This window comes from Oncorhynchus kisutch, linkage group LG23, assembly GCF_002021735.2.
Source record: "Oncorhynchus kisutch isolate 150728-3 linkage group LG23, Okis_V2, whole genome shotgun sequence".
NCBI lineage: Eukaryota > Metazoa > Chordata > Actinopteri > Salmoniformes > Salmonidae > Oncorhynchus > Oncorhynchus kisutch.
Genome location: NC_034196.2, coordinates 22,530,866 through 22,552,426, shown reverse-complemented (window position 1 = coordinate 22,552,426; position 21,561 = coordinate 22,530,866). Strand labels below are relative to the sequence as shown.

General features: G+C 43.2%; 1 protein-coding gene across 1 annotated transcript in view; it reads right to left on the bottom strand.

Moving 5' to 3' along the window:
• Window positions 1-388: 388 nt before the first annotated feature.
• LOC109868147 (transmembrane protein 132D-like) overlaps window positions 389-21,561 on the bottom strand; it is an 81,260-nt gene continuing 60,087 nt past the window's right edge. Inside the window, exons 6-7 of the mRNA XM_031802240.1 lie at window positions 5,062-5,253; window positions 389-2,780 (exon numbers count right to left, since the gene is read on the bottom strand). Coding sequence (XP_031658100.1) covers window positions 1,725-2,780; window positions 5,062-5,253 — 1,248 coding nt within the window. The 3' untranslated portion in view covers window positions 389-1,724. The remainder of the gene's footprint in view (window positions 2,781-5,061; window positions 5,254-21,561) is intronic.

The window sequence follows — 21,561 nt, the reverse complement described above, 5'->3', positions numbered from 1 at the left end:
AGAGGGAACTGTGACATACACTATGAGTAGCATTAGAGTAAATGGTGGAAATACTTGTGATACTCATCATTAGGGCCAATGAGTTTTTCCTAACCACATGACCTGACCAGGAAAAACTCTGGTCCCTATAGGCTAATATGTGATCAAAATATGGAAATAGTTCTGGTGTTGTAAGACAACTCTCAGTTCAGCCATGTCTGAAGTAGTACTTTAGGGATGCAGACATCACAATAACTTATTTCCCCAGCTTACTATCTGCCTGGCAGATGCACAAATGCACAAACCCCAAATTGCCAATCTCATTAGAGCAGCAGTCGGTTTGTAGAAATGGATAGGTTGGATGGGTAACTGAGTCTAGACAGATAGATAGAGGGATGAATTAAACGTCTAGACAAATGAATCAAACAGAAACAGGAGAGAGAGGTTTCACCTTTTAGTTTTAATCAAATCCAGAGGCCATTTTGAAAACAGTAAGGGATGGATCTGATTGACGGGGAGGAAGGAGGGATGAGGATGGACTCGTCAGGATTTTTGCCACAGAGCGGATCACTATTCCACCTGGAACTCAGCAGCTCATGTCATTAGAGTTTAGTTTAATGTAATAGCATATGCTATACTGATCTGCACCAACCATTGGTTCTGGTAATAGACCTGTACTATATTGTGTGTTTGGGTTCGATGACTCAGTTTTAGTGAAATAATCTGGAGTGATTATGGTTCACCTGAAAGTGGAATAAATAGATACAAAATGGGGATTTAACACGATGTAGCTCACCAACAGTTACGCTCACCAATAATTACAGGTAAGGTCAGAAGTGAACTAATTACACGAGGAGTAAAAATCTCCATATACAGTAGGCTACAGGTTTAACCTAGAAATTGGAAACAGTCAAAGGAATCATATCAACTACCTTGACAACAAAATAACAAAAGAATGTCACAAATAGCGAGTAGGAGACACTCCTGTTGACTTCTAATAATAGAGAGAAAAGGAAAGATAAGAACAAAAATGCCAAAATAATAAGAAAACACACAACCTAGAGCTCAGCTATTCAATGAATGTCATGTCTTTGACAGGGATGTGTGTGAGAGAAGCATGTGTCTTATAGGGAGGACTCTACAGTATGTACACATTTATTTCTGACGGATCAACAGGAACTAAGACAGGCTTTGTCTTTGTCTTCAGTAACATGCATGTTGATCTCTGGAGAACAAAATTAAATGCAAAAAGGAGGACAGACTAAAGAAAGACGTTACAAAATATTGTCTCTCATACTCCAAACCAGTCTCTATGCTCAACTTATTTACAATTTTAATAGCTTTGAACACTTCTCTCAGACTGTAATTGCTTAACAACATAATAAGGAAATTATGATTTAAAAAGTCAACAAAGAGAGCTGTGCGTGAAAAGCTTATTTAATTTAGTTATCTAAAATTAAAGACAGGGAGCAGATATATCAACTAATTAAAGTGTCATTCAAGTTAAAAAAATTCCCACATATCCAATGTGGTGTAATGGCAATTTGAGTTTCCCCTCATTTCTGATCCTTGACCATTCCGATAGTAACAATGGAAACAACAATGGCTGGCACGCTCCATCTTGTTGTCATAGCGAGGTACAGTGCCAACCAATTTCAATAAACGCACCCCTCACTCCCTCCTTACTCTGAAGGCATTCGGGTGTGTTAGAGTTACTCATTCGTCCACTAAAAATACAAGCGTCTCTATGCAACGTTCTTTGTAGCGTTCTCGTTCAACCTCTCCATGTAATTCCGGAGCTCTTGCGAGTCCCCGAGCTCGATGTCTGGACACACCCACTTAATGTCGTTGGTCAGTCCGAGTGCCAGTGGGCTCAGAACTGGGCATCCATTATTGGGCTTGACGTTGGAGAAGGTGGTGAATTTGACCCTCTTCCTCTTGGTGGTGGGTGAGTTGAGTGACTCGTTCCTACCTCCCGGACAGCTTCCCTGGGCACTGCTCTTCAGGGCCCCTCCATTCAGCAGCTGGCTGCCCTCCTCCAGGGTTGAACCCAGCTCGTCCTGCTGCTGCTGCAGGCACAGGCCCTCATCCTGGCCAAGCCACACCCAGTCGTGGGCATGAGGCATTGCCTCAGGGGCCTCCAGGGGCAGCTCCTTGCTGCGGTACTTGAGGGCGTAGGAGATGCAGTTGATGAGGAAGACTAGGATGGCCAGGCAGAAGACCCCCAGCAGGGCATACATACCGATCTCCAGGTCTGTGAGGCCACGGCGGGACGACAACAGGTCCTCCTCTGTGCTGCGGCCCCGCGGCAGCTCCGCCTGGGCAGGGAACTCAGAGAACTCTCCAGGGACTCCTCCGTCGGCCAATAGCCTGTCCCCGTTGGGCCTCACCGGGATGGGGGCCTTAACCGTGGTAGCGTCCCGATTCATGATTCCAGCCTCAATGTCAGAGATGGAGCCTCCGTAGTAGGGTGCGTCTGGTCGGGTTCTGCCTCCGGGGCGGCTGTACAGCTCATCAGAGCTGCCAAACCTAACACTGATGTTTCCTACCCCGGCAGCCAGGATGATGCGTCGCTTCGTCTTCCGGCAGAACTCTGATGATGTCATCTCTACGCGCACCAGTAACCCTTGACCTTCACCCTTTGCCACGATAACCGGCCACTTCCACTCGGTGCTGCGCTGTACTGACACCACCTGCTCGTCCAATGAGGTGGCTGTGAGCACAAAGTGGGCGGGGTCATAGTGGTCCAGAGGGGTCATGGAGCCGTCACTGAACTGAAGCCAGGCACTGATAAGAGATTCCTGAGGAACCATACATACACACACACACACGCACACACACAGACATCAGTGCGTCATCAGTCTTGTTTTTCCATCAAAAGGGTAAACTAAACAACACTGTATGAGTAGCGCTTCAACAAAGCCAATCTCTTCCCACATCTCTACTCTAGAACACCAACTCCCCTTGGGACATACTGCAGCTTAAAAGGAAAGAATGCTCCCTGTCAATGTAAACTGTTACTGTTACTAGACACAAGCAACCGGTATCTACAGGAATCACATCTTTTCATCTTTATCAAGAGAGAAAAAGAAAGAAAGAGTGAGTGTAGAAGTAATGGGAGAGAAAGAACCCCGACAGATGTACAGAGATGTTTTAATTATCCAGATTTAAAAGCACAGGAGAATTTCAGCTGAGCAGGAGGTCTCTGCAGCTGTTCCTCTGAAAACGTGTTAGTTTCAGAAGCAAACATCTTCATTGAGATTAGATCAATAATTTGATGTCAGAATCTGATCACATTCACTATAAAGGATAAAATGGCAGCCAATGTGACTCCACCAATTCCAGGTGAGAAAGTTACAGTTTACCTTTATCACATATCTCATATAAAAAAAATGAAAATTCCCATATACAATTTATATCTATTGGTCAACATACAGTCAAAAAAGGCAAAACAGCTCAAAAGTATTTAGTCAGCCACCAATTGTGCAAGTTCTCCCACTTAAACATATGAGAGAGGCCTGTAATTTATCATAGGTACACTTCAACTATGACAGACAAAATGAGAAGAAAAAAAATCCAGAAAATCACATTGTAGGATTTTGTATGAATTTATTTGCAAATTATGGTGGAAAATAAGTATTTGATCAATAACAAAAGTTTATCTCAATACTTTGTTATATACCCTTTGTTGGCAATGACAGAGGTCAAACGTTTTTTGTAAGTCTTCACAAGGTTTTCACACACTGTTGCTGGTATTGTGGCCCATTCCTCCATGCAGATCTCCTCTAGAGCAGTGATGTTTTGGGGCTGTTGCTGGGCAACACAGACTTTCAACTCCCTCCAAAGACTTTCTATGGGGTTGAGATCTGGAGACTGGCTAGGCCACTCCAGGACCTTGAAATGCTTCTTACGAAGCCACTCCTTCGTTGCCCGGGCGGTGTGTTTGGGATCATTGTCATGCTGAAAGACCCAGCCACGTTTCATCTTCAATGTCCTTGCTGATGGAAGGAGGTTTTCACTCAAAATCTCACGATACATGGCCCCATTCATTCTTTCCTTTACACGGATCAGTCGTCCTGGTCCCTTTGCAGATAAACAGCCCCAAAGCATGATGTTTCCACCCCCATGCTTCACAGTAGGTATGGTGTTCTTTGGATGCAACTCAGCATTCTTTGTCCTCCAAACACGACGAGTTGAGTTTTTACCAAAAAGTTATATTTTGGTTTCATCTGACCATATGACATTCTCCCAATCTTTTTCTGGATCATCCAAATGCTCTCTAGCAAACTTCAGATGGGCCTGGACATGTACTGGCTTAAGCAGGGGGACACGTCTGGCACTGCAGGATTTGAGTCCCTGGCGGCATAGTGTGTTACTGATGGTAGGCTTTGTTAGCTCTCTGCAGGTCATTCACTAGGTCCCCCTGTGTGGTTCTGGGATTTTTGCTCACCGTTCTTGTGATCATTTTGACCCCATGGGGTGAGATCTTGCGTGGAGCCCCAGATCGAGGGAGATTAACAGTGGTCTTGTATGTCTTCCATTTCCTAATAATTGCTCCCACAGTTGATTTCTTCAAACCAAGCTGCGTACATATTGCAGATTCAGTCTTCCCAGCCTGGTGCAGGTCTACAATTTTGTTTCTGGTGTCCTTTGACAGCTCTTTGGTCTTGGCCATAGTGGAGTTTGGAGTGTGACTGTTTGAGGTTGTGGATAGGTGTCTTTTATACTGATAACAAGTTCAAACAGGTGCCATTAATACAGGTAACGAGTAGAGGACAGAGGAGCCTCTTAAAGAAGAAGTTACAGGTCTGTGAGAGACAGAAATCTTGCTTGTTTGTAGGTGACCAAATACTTATTTTCCACCATAATTTGCAAATAAATTAATAAAAATCCTACAATGTGATTTTCTGGATTTTTTTCTCATTTTGTCTGTCATAGTTGAAGTGTACCTATGATGAAAATTACAGACCTCTCTCATCTTTTTAAGTGGGAGAACCTGCACAATTGGTGGCTGACTAAATACGTTTTTGCCCCACTGTCTGTTTGATGCAGTAGGTTGCTGAGTCATGTGTGTGTGGTTACCTGTTTAAGTTTCTGCATGACTTCCTGTGTTGTAGCCGTGGCCACGATGGCCCTGTTGCTCCCTGGGCTGAGCTGGAGGGACAGAGAGAGGCCAGAGACCAGCTGCACTCCCAGCTCTGTCACACTCACTTTGTCTTCCAGAACCCTGACCATCCGCTCAGCCAGGATCGAGTCAGACAGAGGGGACATCACCTACAACATTATACACACACATTAGTATACAAACAGACAAACACACACACACTTGTATTGGTTCAACTTCAAATATATAATTTCACATCACCTGTACAAGCACTCACACTGAAGCCAACACCATCAATAATGGACAGAGGGAGGAGCGAAGACGTCAACATGACAAGCTTAACACTGAAGAAAGAACATAATGATGGAGGAACACCATGACCCAAGCTTTTTCATAATGTACAGTGCGTATATTAATCAAGACAAGATGATGCATGTACTGTACACTCAATGGCGTCTGCGATCACCAGCTTCACACTCAGACACACTCAGACACACACACACTCCGCCTCATCTGTCTGACTGGCAGTTCCCCAGCTCCGGGGCCTGCTGGAGATGTAAGCATGTAAATGTGAGTGATGTGTGATGAGAAGGGAAGTACTTCCATCCACTCCCATTAGGTCTGAGTCTCCTCTCCACCATCCTCCTCTGCTCCACCACCCGCCCACACACAGACTCACGCTTCCACTCCCTCCACACTGCCATAATGAACTGTCAGCACTGATCACTGCCTCATCTGAAAAGGACCATGGCCAACACACTCCTCCTCCACAGCACCGTACTATTAAAGCTGCATGCTACTGGCTGCATGCTAACGACATAGCTAAACACACTGGGAACACACCGGCCCAGCTGTGTAGATATGTGTACTATGGCACCTGTAGGGCTGGGTCGAAGGTCAAACATATAAGGCCCAGGGGTCATTTACGATCCATTTAAGAAAGCTGGTGCTATGACAGACGTCACTACAGGAGAGGAATTTAACATAAAAAATATATATTTTCATCAAAATTTGTTTTTACCAGAAATGCCTTCTTGAACATGTGAACTTTCGTGTCCGTTAATAACAAACTTGTATGTCATCTTTAAATATGAATCAAATTGTTTACAAGCCAAGTTGGTTTAGCATCAGACAAAGTGAGGAACCTTCCCACTAGCCATGATTGGCTGAGATAATGGATGGGCTGGACATGACGAGACATGAGTTCTGATTGGTCTGCTATGTCGCAGGCGTCTGTCTAAAACATGAGCTGCTCAGATAATCCTTGCGACCACATTTACAAAAAAAAGATATAGCCAAGGAGAACTGCAAAAGTGTTGCTACTGCTCTCAACATTGCTGCCATGAATTTAGCAGGCGCTATCGACAAAGATCAGTGGGAAAAAGTTGAAAAGAGAAAACAAGTACTTTCTGGAGAAAGATCGTGCCATGTTGACTTGCTTTGACTTTGAAAATGAATCAGACGATGAGGAAATCAACAACAGTGTTGTTGTCATGGAAGAAGTGAAATCAGTAGAATGCCCGCTGGAAAAGGAGTATGAGAAGGAGATGGAGAAAATGTGGATGTTTGATTGCAAATGCAGAGGGAGAAGAAAAGAGAACACAGAAGGCTGTTGTATAAAATACCCGTCTCCGGATTACATCTTCAAACAAAGGCCAACAATGGCCATGAAGCAATCATCCATGTAAACGGCTAAGAGTCTAGCTACATTTCAGATATTATGCGTTTCTAATTTTGACAAAGTCATTTTCATTGTAAGTTGAAGCCTACTGTTAGCTAGCTACTCTAAGGCTTCATGCCACAATGACTACCGCCCTGTAGCACTCACTTCTGTAATCATGAAGCGCTTTGAGAGGCGGGTTATGCACTCCATCCTCCCAGCACCCTAGACCCACTCTCAGCACCGCCCCAACAGATCCATAGATGACGTAATCTCAATTGCTCTCCACACTGCCCTCACAAACCTAGATAAAAGGAATACCTATGTGAGAATGCTGTTCATTGACTACAGCTTGTCAACAAGCTTAGGACTCTAGGTCACCGATGATGATGAGTCAGCCTACAGAGAGGAGGTCAGTGACCTGGCAGTGTGGTGCCAGAACAACAACCTCTCCTTCAAGATCAGTAAGACCAAGGAGCTGATCGCAAGCATGCCCCCATCCACATCGACAGGGTTGCAGTGGAGCAGGTCAAGATTCAAGTTAGTCCAAATCACTAAATACTTCAAATGTTCCAAACACACGCACACTGTCATGAAGAAGACGCGACAGCGCCTCTTTCCCTCAGGGGGTTGAAAAAGTTTGGCATGGACAGTCGAATCGTCAAAAAGTTATACAGTTAGTTACCTGTAAACTTGATCCAAACATTTCAAACAACTTTCCTAATCCTACTTTAGGTATTTTTAAACGTAAATAATTTATCAAATTTAAGACGGAATAAACTGTGTTCAATACCGTAGGAAAACAAATTGGAGCGAGCTTTCAGGTCACGCGCCTCAACCACAACAGTACACTTCACTCAACCCTCGTTCTGAACAGGGCTATTTCATTTCTCAAAGGAAAAACATCAACCAATTTCGACGTTTGACATCCAATGGAAGCAATAGGAACTGCAATCAACTGCCTTAGAATTCTAGATTCCCATTGAAAACCCATTGAAAAGAGAGTGACCTCAAAAAAATATATTCCTGGATGGTTTGTCCTCTGGGTTTTGCCTGACAAATAAGTTTTGTTATACTCACAGACATCATTCAAACAGTTTGAGAAACTTCAGTGTTTTCTATCCAAATCTACTAATACTATGCATATTCTAGCTTCTGGGCCTGAGTAGCAGGCAGTTTACTTTGGGCACACTTTTCATTCGGGCGTGAAAATAGTGTCCCTAGCCTTAAGAAGTTTTAAAGACTACAACCACTCAAGCCATAGACTATTCTCTCTGCTTCCGCACGGCAAGCAGTACCGGTGCATCAAGTCTGGCACCAACAGCTAACATAGCTAACACTAGCTAACATTGAATCCATTTGGTTAGCTTTAGCTACCTGCAGATTCATACTACAACATTTCATGCATGGTGGCTAGCTATGACAATCTGCTTGTCTTGCTTCTGTATGGGTTGGGATTATTGTTCATTGTTTAGCTGGCTAGCTAGCTACATGTCTAAACAAAAGACTCCACTTTGCCAGATGATTACATGACCCATAAACTTAGCCAGCTGTGTCTGGGGGTGATTATGGCCATCTATATGCGAACAGATTCTAGGCAATAGAGACCCATCCACTTAGATATATGTTATTGGGGAGAGGTTATAGCCTCTCTTTCACATGACCTATCAATGTAGACAAGTGTGTTCCTGGGTAAGCCTCATCTAATAATGATCAAATATTTGTATCTGGAATTGGTCTTTTACCATTTTGGTATTTTTATATTTTATTAGGAAAGCAGCATCTACTCTTCCTGGGGTCCACACAAAACATGAAACATAACATAATACAGCACATTAATAGACAAGAACAGCTCAAGGACAGAACTACATCAATTAAAAAAGGCACACATAGCCTACATATCAATACATACACACACACACACACACTATCTAGGTCAGATAGGGGAGAGGCGTTGTGCCGTGAGGTGTTGCTTTATCTGTTGTTTTAAACTGTTTACTGTTCATTTGAGCAATAAGAGATGGAACAGAGTTATATGCAATGGTAGCTCTATATAACTCTGTATGCTTTCTTGAATATGGGGACTGTGAAAAGACCCCTGGTGGCATGTCTGGTGGGGTAAGTGTGTGTGTCAGAGCTGTGTTTAAGTTGACTATGCAAACTACTAATGTTTCTTATAAAAAGAAAAAGTGATGCAGTCAATCTCTCCTTAACTCTTAGCCAAGAGAGACTGGCATGCATAGTATTTATATTAGCCCTCTGATCACAATGAAGAGCAAGACGTGCTGCTCTGTTCTGGGCCAGCTGCAGCTTAAATAGGTCCTTGCAGCACTCGACCACACGACTGGACAATAATCAAGATAAGACAAAACTAGAGCCTGCATGATTTGCCACTGCAGAACACGCCTGACTCTCCTCCACCAGTCATACAAGGAGAATGGTCTAATGTCTTCCATCAACAAGAGAGCTGGCCCAAGCAAGCGCTGGTTACATCTGAAGCATGAGGACTTGCAGCAAGTTGTGAACATCAACAACTATGCAAAGGATAATGCAATAGTATTACCAGGACAGAAAAAGTTTGATGGAAGGCTGCTGCCCACAGAGGTGGGGCGTCTCCACAAGGAATCGATGACAACACTTGGTATGTAAAGCATAAACAACACATTTTGATTGTTTCATTTACCACCAACGTGATTGGGAACTACTTTTATTGATCTTGCATTTTTATAAAGTGTGATTTTACCTGGAGTTTTTCCTTATTGTAGTCAAATCAAATTCAATGTTATTTGTCACACGCGCTGAATACTACAGGTGTAGACCTTACTGTGAAATTGTAACGTTCGTCGTCTTCCTCTTCTGAGGAGTAAGAGAGATCGGACCAATTTGCAGAGTGGTAAGTGCCCATTTTAATAAGACAAACTGAACACTACAAAAATGCACAAATAACAACGTGACACAACCAACCGGTCCCGTGTAGTAACTAACACAGAAAATAATCACCCACAACTCAAAAGTGAAACCAGGCTACCTAAATATGGTTCTCAATCAGGGACAACGATAGGGACAACGATACACAGCTGCCTCTGATTGAGAACCATACCAAGCCAAACACAGAACTCCCAAAACATAGAAAAAGGAACATAGACAACCCACCCAACTCAAGCCCTGACCATACTAAAACAAAGACATAATAAAATAACTAAGGTCAGAATGTGACAGAAATGCTTACTTACAAGCCCTTAAACAGTTTTAAGAAAATGTTTACAAAATAAACTAAAGTAAAATATTTTTTATAAAATCTAAAAGTAACAGAAGAAAATTACATAACAATAACGAAGCTATACACAGGGGGAGGTACCTAGTCAATGTGCGAGGGTACAGGTTAGTCGAGGTAATTTGTAAAGTGACTACAGTATGCATAGATCGTTAACAGAGTGTAGATGCAGTGTAAAAACAAAGGGGGTGTGTCAATGTAAATAATCTGGGTGGACATTTGATTAATTGTTCAGCAGTCTTCTGGCTTGGAGGTAGAAGCTGTTACGGAGCCTTTTGGTACTAGACTTACCATGCGGTAGCAGAGAGAACAGTCTATGACTTGGGTGGCTAGAGTCTTTGACAATTTTTGTTCCGTCCTCTGACACCGCCTAGTAAACTCAGCAAAAAAAAGAAACGTCCTCACACTGTCAACTGCATTTGTTTTCAGCAGACTTAACGTGTAAATATTTGTATGAACATAACAAGATTCAACAACTGAGACATAAACTGAACAAGTTCCACAGACATGTGACTAACGGAAATGGGGGGGTCTAAATCAAAAGTAACAGTCAGTATCTGGTGCGGCCACCAGCTGTATTTAATGCACAGCATTGAGATTGCCTGCAATCACAACAAGCTTAGTCAGATGATGCTGTGACACATAGACCCAGACCATGACGGACCCTCCACCTCCAAATCGATCCCGCTCCAGAGTACAGGCCTCAGTGTTTTTATTTATTTATTTTATTTCACCTTTATTTAACCAGGTAGGCTAGTTGAGAACAAGTTCTCTTTTGCAACTGTGATCTGGCCAAGATAAAGCGGAGCAATTCGACACATACAACAACACAGTTACACATGGAATAAACAAAACATACAGAATAATACAGTAGAACAAAAGAAAACAAAGTCTATATACAGTGAGTGCAAATGAGGTAAGTTAAGGAACTAAATAGGACATGGTGGCGAAGTAATTACAATATAGCAATTAAACACTGGAATGGTAGATCGGCAGAAGATGAATGTGCAGGTAGAGATACTGGGGTGCAAAGGAGAAAATTAAATAAATACCAGTATGGGGATGAGGTAGGTAGATAGATGGGCTGTTTACAGATGGGCTATGTACAGGTGCAGTGATCTGTAAGCTGCTCTGACAGTTGGTGCTTAAAGCTAGTGAGGGAGCAGCAGAGAACTGGAAGGAAAGACAACCAATGACAACCAATGAGTGGGTGACCAGTGAGATATACCTGCTGGAGCGCGTGCTACGAGTGGGTGCTGCTATGGTGACCAGTGATCTGAGATAAGGTGGGGCTTTACCTAGCAGAGACTTGTAGATAACCTGTAGGCAGTGGGTTTGGCGACGGGTATGAAGCGAGGGCCAACCAACAAGAGCATACAGGTCGCAATGGTGGGTAGGGTCTGGGGCTTTGGTGACAAAACGGATGGCACTGTGATAGACTGCATCCAGTTTGTTGAGTAGAGTGTTGGAGGCTATATTATAGATGACATCACCGAAGTCGAGGATCGGTAGGATGGTCAGTTTTACGAGGGTATGTTTGGCAGCATGAGTGAAGGAATGCGTTGTTGCGATATAGGAAGCCGATTCTAAATTTAATTTTGGATTGGAGATGCTTAATGTGAGTTTACAGTCTAACCAGACACCCAGGTATTTGTAGTTGTCCACGTATTCTAAGTCAGAGCCGTCCAGAGTAGTGATGCTGGACGGGCGAGCAGGTGCGGGCAGTGATCGATTGAATAGCATGCATTTAGTTTTACTTGCGTTTAAGAGCAGTTGGAGACCACGGAAGGAGAGTTGTATGGCATTGAAGCTCGTCTGGAGGTTAGTTAACACAGTGTCCAAGGAGGGGCCAGAAGTATACAGAATGGTGTCGTCTGCATAGAGGTGGATCAGAGAATCACCAGCAGCAAGAGCAACATCATTGATCTATACAGAAAAGAGAGTCGGCCCAAGAATTGAACCCTGTGGCACACCCATAGGGACTGTCAGAGGCCCTCCGATTTGACACACTGAACTCTATCAGAGAAGTAGTTGGTAAACCAGGCGAGGCAATCATTTGAGAAACCAAGGCTGTTGAGTCTGCCAATAAGAATGTTGTGATTGACAGAGTCGAAAGCTTTGGCCAGGTCGATGAATACGGCTGCACAGTAATGTCTCTTATCGATGGCGGTTATGATGTCGTTTAGAACCTTGAACGTGGCTGAGGTGCACCCATGACCAGTAATCTGTTTGTTAACTTGGCTTTCGAAGACCTTAGAAAGACAGGGTAGGATAGATATAGGTCTGTAGCAGTTTGGGTCTAGAGTGTCATCCCCTTTGAAGAGGGGGATGACCGTGGCAGCTTTCCAATCTTTGGGAATCTCAGACGATACGAAAGAGAGGTTAAACAGGCTTGTAATAGGGGTTGCAACAATTTCGGCAGATCATTTTAGAAAGAGAGGGTCCAGCGAGAAATCGAGGGTAACGCTCATTCCTTCAATGATAAACACAAATCCGACCATCACCCCTGGTGAGACAAAACTATGGACTCATTTAGTGAAGAATACTTTTTGCCTGTACTGGCTGGTCCAGCGACGGTGGGTTTGTGCCCATAGGCGACGTTGTTGCAGGTGATGTCTGGTGAGGACCTTCCTTACAACAGGCCTACAAGCCCACAGTCCAGCCTCTTTCAGTCTATTGTGAACAGTCTGAGCGCTGATGGAGGGATTATGCGTTCCTTGTGTAACTCAGGCAGTTGTTGTTGCCATCCTATACCTGTCCCGGATGATCAGCTGTCCATCCTGTCTCCCTGTAGCGCTGTATTAGGCGTCTCACAGTACGGACTTTGCAATTTATTGCCCTGGCCACATCTGCAGTCCCCATGCCTCCTTGCAGCATGCCTAGGGCACATTTACGCAGATGAGCAGAGACACAGGTGTTTTTCAGAGTCAGTAGAATGGCCTCTTTAGTGTCCTAGGTTTTCATAACTGTGACCTTAATTGCCTACTGTCTGTAAGCTGTTAGTGTCTTAACCACCGTTCCACAAGTGCGTGTTCATTAATGAATTGTTTATGGTTCATTGAACAGGCATGGGAAACTTTACAATGAAGATCTGTGAAGTTATTGGATTTTTAGGAATTATCTTTGAAAGACAGGGTCCTGAAAAAGGGACGTTGCTTTTTTTGCTGAGTTTATATAGGATTCAATCTTTACCTGTTTGGTGGGTCGTCTGAGGGCATAGAGAGATTTCATATACAGTGGGGAGTATTTGATACACTGCCGATTTTGCAGGTTTTCCTACTTACATAGCATGTAGAGGTCTGTAATTTTTAGCATAGGTACACTTAAACTGTGAGAGACGGAATCTAAAACAAAAATCCAAAAAATCACATTGTATGATTTTTAAGTAATTAATTTGCATTTTATTGCATGACATAAGTATTTGCTACATCAGAAAAGCAGAACTTAATATTTGGTACAGAAACCTTTGTTTGCAATTAGAGAGATCATATGTTTCCTGAAGTTCTTGACCAGGTTTGCACACACTGCAGCAGGGATTTTGGCCCACTCCTCCATACAGACCTTCTCCAGATACTTCAGCTTTCGGAGCTGTCGCTGGGCAATATGGACTTTCAGCTCCCTCCAAAGACTTTCCATTGGGTTCAGGTCTGTCCTCCCCTCAATACGGTGCAGTCGTCCTGTCCCCTTTGCAGAAAAGCATCCCCAAAGAATGATGTTTCCACCTCCATGCTTCACGGTTGGGATGGTGTTCTTGGGGTTTTACTCATCCTTCTTCTTCCTCCAAACACGGGGAGTGGAGTTTAGACCAAAAAGCTCTATTTTTGTCTCATCAGACCACATGACCTTCTCCCATTCCTCCTCTGGATCATCCAGATGGTCATTGGCAAACTTCAGACGGGCCTGGACATGCGCTGGCTTGAGCAGGGGGACCTTGCGTGCGCTGCAGGATTTTAATCCATGACGGTGTAGTGTGTTACTAATGGTTTTCTTTGAGACTGTGGTCCCAGCTCTCTTCAGGTCATTGACTAGGTCCTGCCATGTAGTTCTGGGCTGATCCCTCACCATGATCATTGATGCCCCACGAGGTGAGATTGACCGCCATCTTGAAAGTCTTCCATTTTCTAATAATTGCACCAACATTTGTTGCTTTCTCACCAAGCTGCTTGCCTATTGTCCTGTAGCCCATCCCAGCCTTGTGCAGGTCTACAATTGTATCCCTGATGTCCTTACACAGCTCTCTGGTCTTGGCCATTGTGGAGAGGTTGGAGTCTGTTTGATTGAGTGTGTGGACAGGTGTCTTTTATACAGGTAACGAGTTCAAACAGGTGCAGTTAATACAGGTAATGAGTGGAGAACAGGAGGGCTTCTTAAAGAAAAACTAACAGGTCTGTGAGAGCCGGAATTCTTACTTGTTGGTAGGTGATCAAATACTTATGTCATGCAATAAAATGCTAATTAATTACTTAAAAATCATACCATGTGATTTTCTTTTAGATTCCGTCTCTCACAGTTGAAGTGTACCTATGATAAAAATTACAGACCTCTACATGCTTTGTAAGTAGGAAAACCTGCAAAATCGGCAGTGTATCAAATACTTGTTCTCCCCACTGTAAGTCCACTGTAAGTGTCCGTGTTAGTGTCCCGCTCATTGAAAGCATTAGCTCTAGCCTTTAGCTCAGTGCAGATGTTGCCTGTAATCCATGGCTTCTGGTTGGGATATGTACATACTGTCACTGTGGGGACCACGTCGTCGATGCACTTATTGATGAAGCCGGTGACTGATGTGGTATACTCCTCAATGCCATTGGATGAATCTCTGAACATATTCCAGCCTGTGCTAGAAAAACAGTCCTGTATTTTAGCATCCATGTCATCTGACCAATTTCGTATTGAGCGAGTCACTGGTACTTCCTGCTTTAGATTTAGCTTGTAAGCCAAATGGAGGGCGAGGGAGAGCTTTGTATGCGTCACTGTGTGTGGAGTAAAGGTGGCCTTATACAGGTCATTGAGTGCAGTCTTAGTTGATTGCAGTCTTAGTTGAGTGCAGTCTTAGTTGAGTGCAGTCTTATATTTTTACTATTTTCTACACTGGAGAATAATAGTGGAGATAACAAAACTATGAAATAACACATATGGAATCATGTAGTACCCAAAAAAGTGTTAAACAAATCAAAATATATTTTGTATTTGAGATTCTTCAAAGTAGACACACTTTCCTTTGATGATAGTTTTGCAAACTCTTGGTATTCTCTCAACCAACTTCACCTGGAAGTGTAAATGGCGCCATTATCAAGAAAGGCTACTACTTTTACCACTTTTAGTCTTGAAATCTTTGGTTGTTTACTACACTACCTTACTCACTCTGTTGAGGACATGGCCTCACAAGTGAATTTTTAAAGAGATGTGTGGGACTAAGGCTTAAGAGGGTGGGAACAATGCTGAATGGGTGTGAACAAAGAGGTATAAAAACAGAACCAAAACTTTTCAAGGACCATTTCTCTTTTTAAGTGGGGTTACAAGTTTATAAACGTTCAAAGCAGCATTACTTTGCCGTTGTTATTCCGAATGCAGTGTATGACAGACCATTTTGAAGCTCTGAGTCTGTACTTCTGTCAAATGTCAAAAACACCTGTTAAAATGTTGGAATCGTCGGAAAGGGATGAGGTGTCACATTTGCAGTCTGTGGTTTGAAGTGATATGACCTCTCCACATGTGTTACCATGAGCATATATGTAGATATACCTTGTTGTTAACTTGATGCATTAGGTCTATTTAGGACTATTGTATTATCTAAGTGGGTACATTGTGTCACTGGTCAGATTAAGCCAAAGCTTTATCCTAAAACCCAGCAGCACACCTACCACCTCATTTTCATTCAATGTCCTTTAATCTACTCTAGAATTAAGTGAAATAAAATAATACATAAACAAAAGTAACTTAGAAAAGTAAAGAGGACCTTTTTATATTACATCTGTGTTTTGACATTGTGGAGGCATTGTCAAAACAATGAACCATTCGAAGCTGTATTTGAAGCTTGGGGAAAGCAGTGATTGCGCCTTTAAAAGCTAATAACCGGTTTTATGAGGTAAAGTGATTAATCAATTTAGCAGCAGCTAAAACAACAGGGCAGGGAGAGATGCATCTGACACATGAAATGGGTTTTATTATTGGTAACCTTGGAGACCCAGGACCATCTACTCCCTTTTCAGCAGATTTCTTTTTGATAGTTTGATTACAAGACACTCCTTTACAATTGCAGTGATTGCTCTTTTTATCAGATTTTAATTCCAGACGATTGAGGAAGCTCTTGTTTGTAGCTGGATCTAAAATCACTCCAGTGAAGCGAGAGGCAATTTTTCTATCAAATAAAACTTCAAAGGCTCTCTAACAACACTGTCAATACTCATTTGAGGCTGCCGCATGTGGGGTTCACTGAGTGCCAGTGTGTGTGTGTGCGCTTCAGGAAGGAGAGGAAAAAATAATGGTTAGTGTGTTCTGAGAGCATAGTGTGTTCTGTTTTTTGCGTTTGTGTGTTTCTTTGCATGTGAGTTATCAGCATCAGAACTGTAGATTTTTTTACTGTGTGTGTGTGTGTGTGTGTGTGTGTGTGTGTGTGTGTGTGTGTGTGTGTGTGTGTGTGTGTGTGTGTGTGTGTGTTGGCGTAGCAGTGGGATGTCTGTTTTGATTGTCCCTTGTACATATCGTTTTTCTTCGTATATATTTTTATATATAATTTTCCATCTACGGACTGAACATAATCTCCTGCAACCCGCCTCACCCAAAGTGGTATGGATCGGCTATTTTTTACACTTTAGAACCGGAACCCCCTTCAGCAGCTAGCCAGCTAACCAGCTTCTAGCTAGTAGTCAGTTAGCCACTGCTAGCGGTCATCACCGTTAAGTCGGACATCTGCCAGCCTCAGCCCGGTAAACTCCTGCTAGCCTGCACAGTGCGAAATCAACACAGAGCATATCGGACTGCTTTCCTCTACCACATCTTCCTACCGCAAGCTCTGAACCTTACTCCGGATCATCGCAGCTAGCTAACTGCTATCCGAGTGGCTACTCCTGGCTAACATCTCTGTCCCGAAGCAAGCACCAGTTAGCCTGGAGCTAGCCTCGAACCAGGCCCATCTCCTGGCTAGCCGAAGAGATCCATCAAGCAATTCCTGGGCTTCAATGACCTATTTTGACAATTGGCCTGGACCCTATGCTGCTGACAGGGAGCCCTGCCGATCCATCATGACTGGTCTACCGACGTAACCGTCCGAGGGGGTTTCTGTCCCGAAGCAAGCACCAGTTAGCCTGGAGCTAGCCTGGAGCTAGGCCCATCTCCTGGCTAGCTGGAGAAATCTACCAGATAATTCCTGGGCTTCAATACCTCTTTTGCCAATTGGCAAGAACCCTTTGCTGCCGACACGGCGCCCCGCCTATCCATCACGACTGGTCTGCCGATGTAACCGTCCTAGGGGGTTTCAACAGGCTCTCCCATTGCAACTTCCCCCTGAGGCCCATCTGCTAGCCTACTGCTAGCCCCGACCTGCTAGCTGTCTGAATCGCCGTGCCTCCAGCTCGCCTAGCTAGCTCCCTCTAGCCCACTGGATCCTATGATCACTCGGCTACACATGCCTCTCCCTAATGTCAATATGCCTTGTCTCTTGCTGTTTTGGTTAGGACTGTTTGTCTTATTTCACTATAGAGCCTCCAGCCCTGCTCAATATGCCTTAGCTAGCCCTTATGTTTCACCCCCCACACATTGCGGTGACCGCACCTGACTTAAATGGTGCCTCTAGAGACTAAACCTATCTCATCATCACTCAATGCCTCGGCTTACCTCCACTGTACTCACATCCTACCATACCCTTTTGTGTACATTATGCCTTGAATCTATTCTTCTTCAGAAACCTGCTCCTTTTACTCTCTGTTCCGAATGCACTAGACGACCAGTTCTTTTATCCTGTTGAAACTAGGGGTAATTTTTTTTATTTTGGGAAAAATAACGTTCCCAAAGTAAACAGGCTATTTTTCAGGACCAGAAAATAGAATATGCATATAATTGACAGCTTAGGATAGAAAACACTCTAAAGTTTCCAAACCTGTAAAGATATTGTCTGTGAGTATAACAGAACTGATATTGCAGGCAAAATTATGAGAAAAATCCAATCAGGAACGCAGCGGTTTCTAAATAAGAGTCCCTTCCAATGCTTCCCTATTGAGCAGTGAATGGGATATCAACAAGATTCCTTTTTCTATGGCTTCCTTAATGTGTCTCGTATCACAAGACATAGTTTCAGGCTTTTATTTTGAAAAATGAGCCTGAACAACAACATTCTGTCAGTGTCCACCTGATGGCTCTTTGTGTATTTCTCGCGCAAAAGACAGGGGTAGCCATTTTTCCACCCGGTCTTACTGAAAAAAGCTCTGTCCCGGTTGATATATTATCGAATAGATATTTGAAAAACACCTTGAGGATTGATTACAATCGTAATGACCGCAATTTCCGGTTGTTTTCTCAGCCAAACGTGAAGAACTAACGGCTACAAAAATAATTTTTGGGGAAAAAAAGGAACATCTAACTGGGAGTCTCGTGAGTGAAAACATCCGAAGCTCATCAAAGGTAAACGATTTAATTTGATTGCTTTTCTGATTTTCGTGACCAGATTGCCTGCTGCTAGCTAGGCATAATACTATGCTAGGCTATCGATAAACTTACACAAATGCTTGTCTTGCTTTGGCTGTAAAGCATATTTTCAAAATCTGAGATGACAGGGTGAATAACAAAAGGCTAAGCTGTGTTTGAATATATTTCACTTGTGATTTCATGAATATGAATATTTTCTAGAAAGATTTTTTGTCCGTTGTGTTATGCTACTTAGTGTCAGTTGATGACAATTCTCCCGGATCCGGGATGGGTAGTTGTTAAGGGATTTTTTATCAATAATGCCTAATTATGTATACATTTCAATCAGGACTGACTAATCAGAATACTATTATGTTAGTGTATAGATGAATTTTCTTTTAATCCTAGTAGTTTTTCCAAAAAGATTACTTGCGTAGGAGAAATAGCTCCGTTTTGTTCATCACGTTTGGCTAAGAAAAAAATCTGAAAATGCAGTCTCTACAACGCCAAAATAACTCCATAATATCGACAGAAACATGGCAAACGTTGTTTAGAATCAATCCTCAAGGTGTTTTTCACATATCTATTCGATGATAAATCATTCGTGGCAGCTGTGTTTCTCTTCGAAGCAAACAAAAAATACACGCAGCTGGAGATTACGCATTAATTGCAACGGAGGACACCAAGCGGCCACCTGGTAATTGTAGTCTCTTAAGGTCAATCTTCCAATGATTTGCCTACAAATACGTCACAATGCTGTCGACACCTTGGGGAAACGACAGAAAGTCTAAGCTCATTCGTGACCCATAGACAGCCATATAAGGAGACATTGGAACACAGCACATTCAAAATCTGGGGCACTTCCTGTATGAAATTTCATCTTGGTTTCACCTGTAGCATTAGTTCTGTGGCACTCACAGACAATATCTTTGCAGTTTTGGAAACGTCAGAGTGTTTTCTTTCCAAAGCTGTCAATTATATGCATAGTCGAGCATCTTTTCGTGACAAAATATCTTGTTTAAAACGGGAAAGTTTTTTTATCCATAAATTAAAAGAGCGCCCCCTATATCCAAGAAGTTAACCTTTAGCCGTGTTCTTATCCTACTCCTCCCTCTGTTCCTCTGGTGATGTAGAGGTTAACCCAGGCCCTGCAGCCCCCAACATCACTCCAATTCCCCAGGCGCTCTCATTTGTTGACAAATGTAACCGTAAAAGCATTGGTTTCATGCATGTTAACATTAGGAGCCTCCTCCCTAAGTTTTTTTTCTTCACTGCTTCAGCACACTCCGCATTCCCGGATGTCCTAACCGTGTCTGAATCCTGGCTTAGGAAGGCCACCAAAAATCCTGAAATTTCCATCCCTAAATATAAAATGTTCCGACAAGCTGGAACTGCCAAATAATTTGTGCTTCTACTTTTAAAAATCCACCATTCCAGAAACAAGTCTCTCACCGTTGCTTCTTGTTATAGACCCCCCTCATCCCCCAGCTGTGCCCTGGACACCATATGTGAATTTATCGTCCCCCCATCTATCTTCAGAGTTCGTACTGTTAGGTGACATAAACTGGGACATGCTTAACACCCCGGCCGTCCTACAATATAAGCTAGATACCCTCAATATCACACAAATTATCAAGGAACCTACCAGGTACAGCCCTAAATCCGTAACCATGAGCACCCTCTTAGATATCATCCTGACCAACTTGCCCTCTAAATACACCTCTGCTGTCTTCAACCAGGATCTCAGCGATCACCTCACTGCCTGCGTGCATAATGGGTCCACAGTCAAATGACCACCCCACATCACTGTCAAACACTCCCTAAAACACTTCAGCGAGCAGGCCTTTCTAATTGACCTGGCCCTGGTATTCTGGAAGGATATTGACCTCATCCCGTCAGTAGAGGATGCCTGGTTGCTCTTCAAAAGTGCTTTCCTTTCCATCTTAAATAAGAATGCCCATTCAAAAAATGTAGAACTAAGAACATATATAGCCCTTGGTTCACCCCAGACTTGACTGCCCTTGACCAGCACAAAAACATCCTGTGGCATTCTGCATTAGCATCGAATAGCCCCCGTGATATGCAACTTTTCAGGGAAGTCAGGAACCAATATACTCAGTCAATTAGGAAAGCTAAGGCTATCATTTTCAAACTGTAGCACTAATTCCAAAAAGTTTTGGGACACTGTAAAATCCATGGAGAATAAGAGCACCTTGCCCAATGCACTGAGTATAGGGAACACTGTCACCACCGATAAATCAATTATAATTGATCATTTATTAAGCATTTTACCACGGCTGGCCATGCTTTCCACCTGGCTACCCCTACGCCGACCAACATCTCAGCACCACTGCAGCAACTCCCCCCCTACCCACCCCCGCTCCTCCTTCACCCAGACAGTTGATGTTCTGAAAGAACTGCAAAATCTGGATCTCTACAAATCAGCTGGGCTAGACAATCTGGACCCTCTCTTTCTAAAATTATCAGCTGAAATTGTTGCAACCCCTATTACTAGCCTATTCAACCTCTCTTTGTGTCGTCTGCCTTTCCTCCCAGTTCTCTGCTGCCAATGACTGAAACTAATTGCAAAAATCTCTGAAGCTGGAGTCTTATACCTCCCTCTCTAACTTTAAGCATCAGCTGTCAGAGCAGCTTAACGATCACTGTACCTGTACACAGCCAATCTGTAAATAGCACACCTCACTTTCTCATCCCCATATTATTACTTACCCTCTTGCTCTTTTGCACCCCAGTATCTCTACTTGCGCATCATCATCTGCACATCTTTCACTCCAATATTAATGCTAATGTCACGCCCTGACCTTAGAGATCCTTATTTATTCTCTATGTTTGGTTAGGTCAGGGTGTGACTCGGGTGGGAAAATCTATGTTTTCTATTTCTTTGTTGTTTTGCCGAGTGTGGTT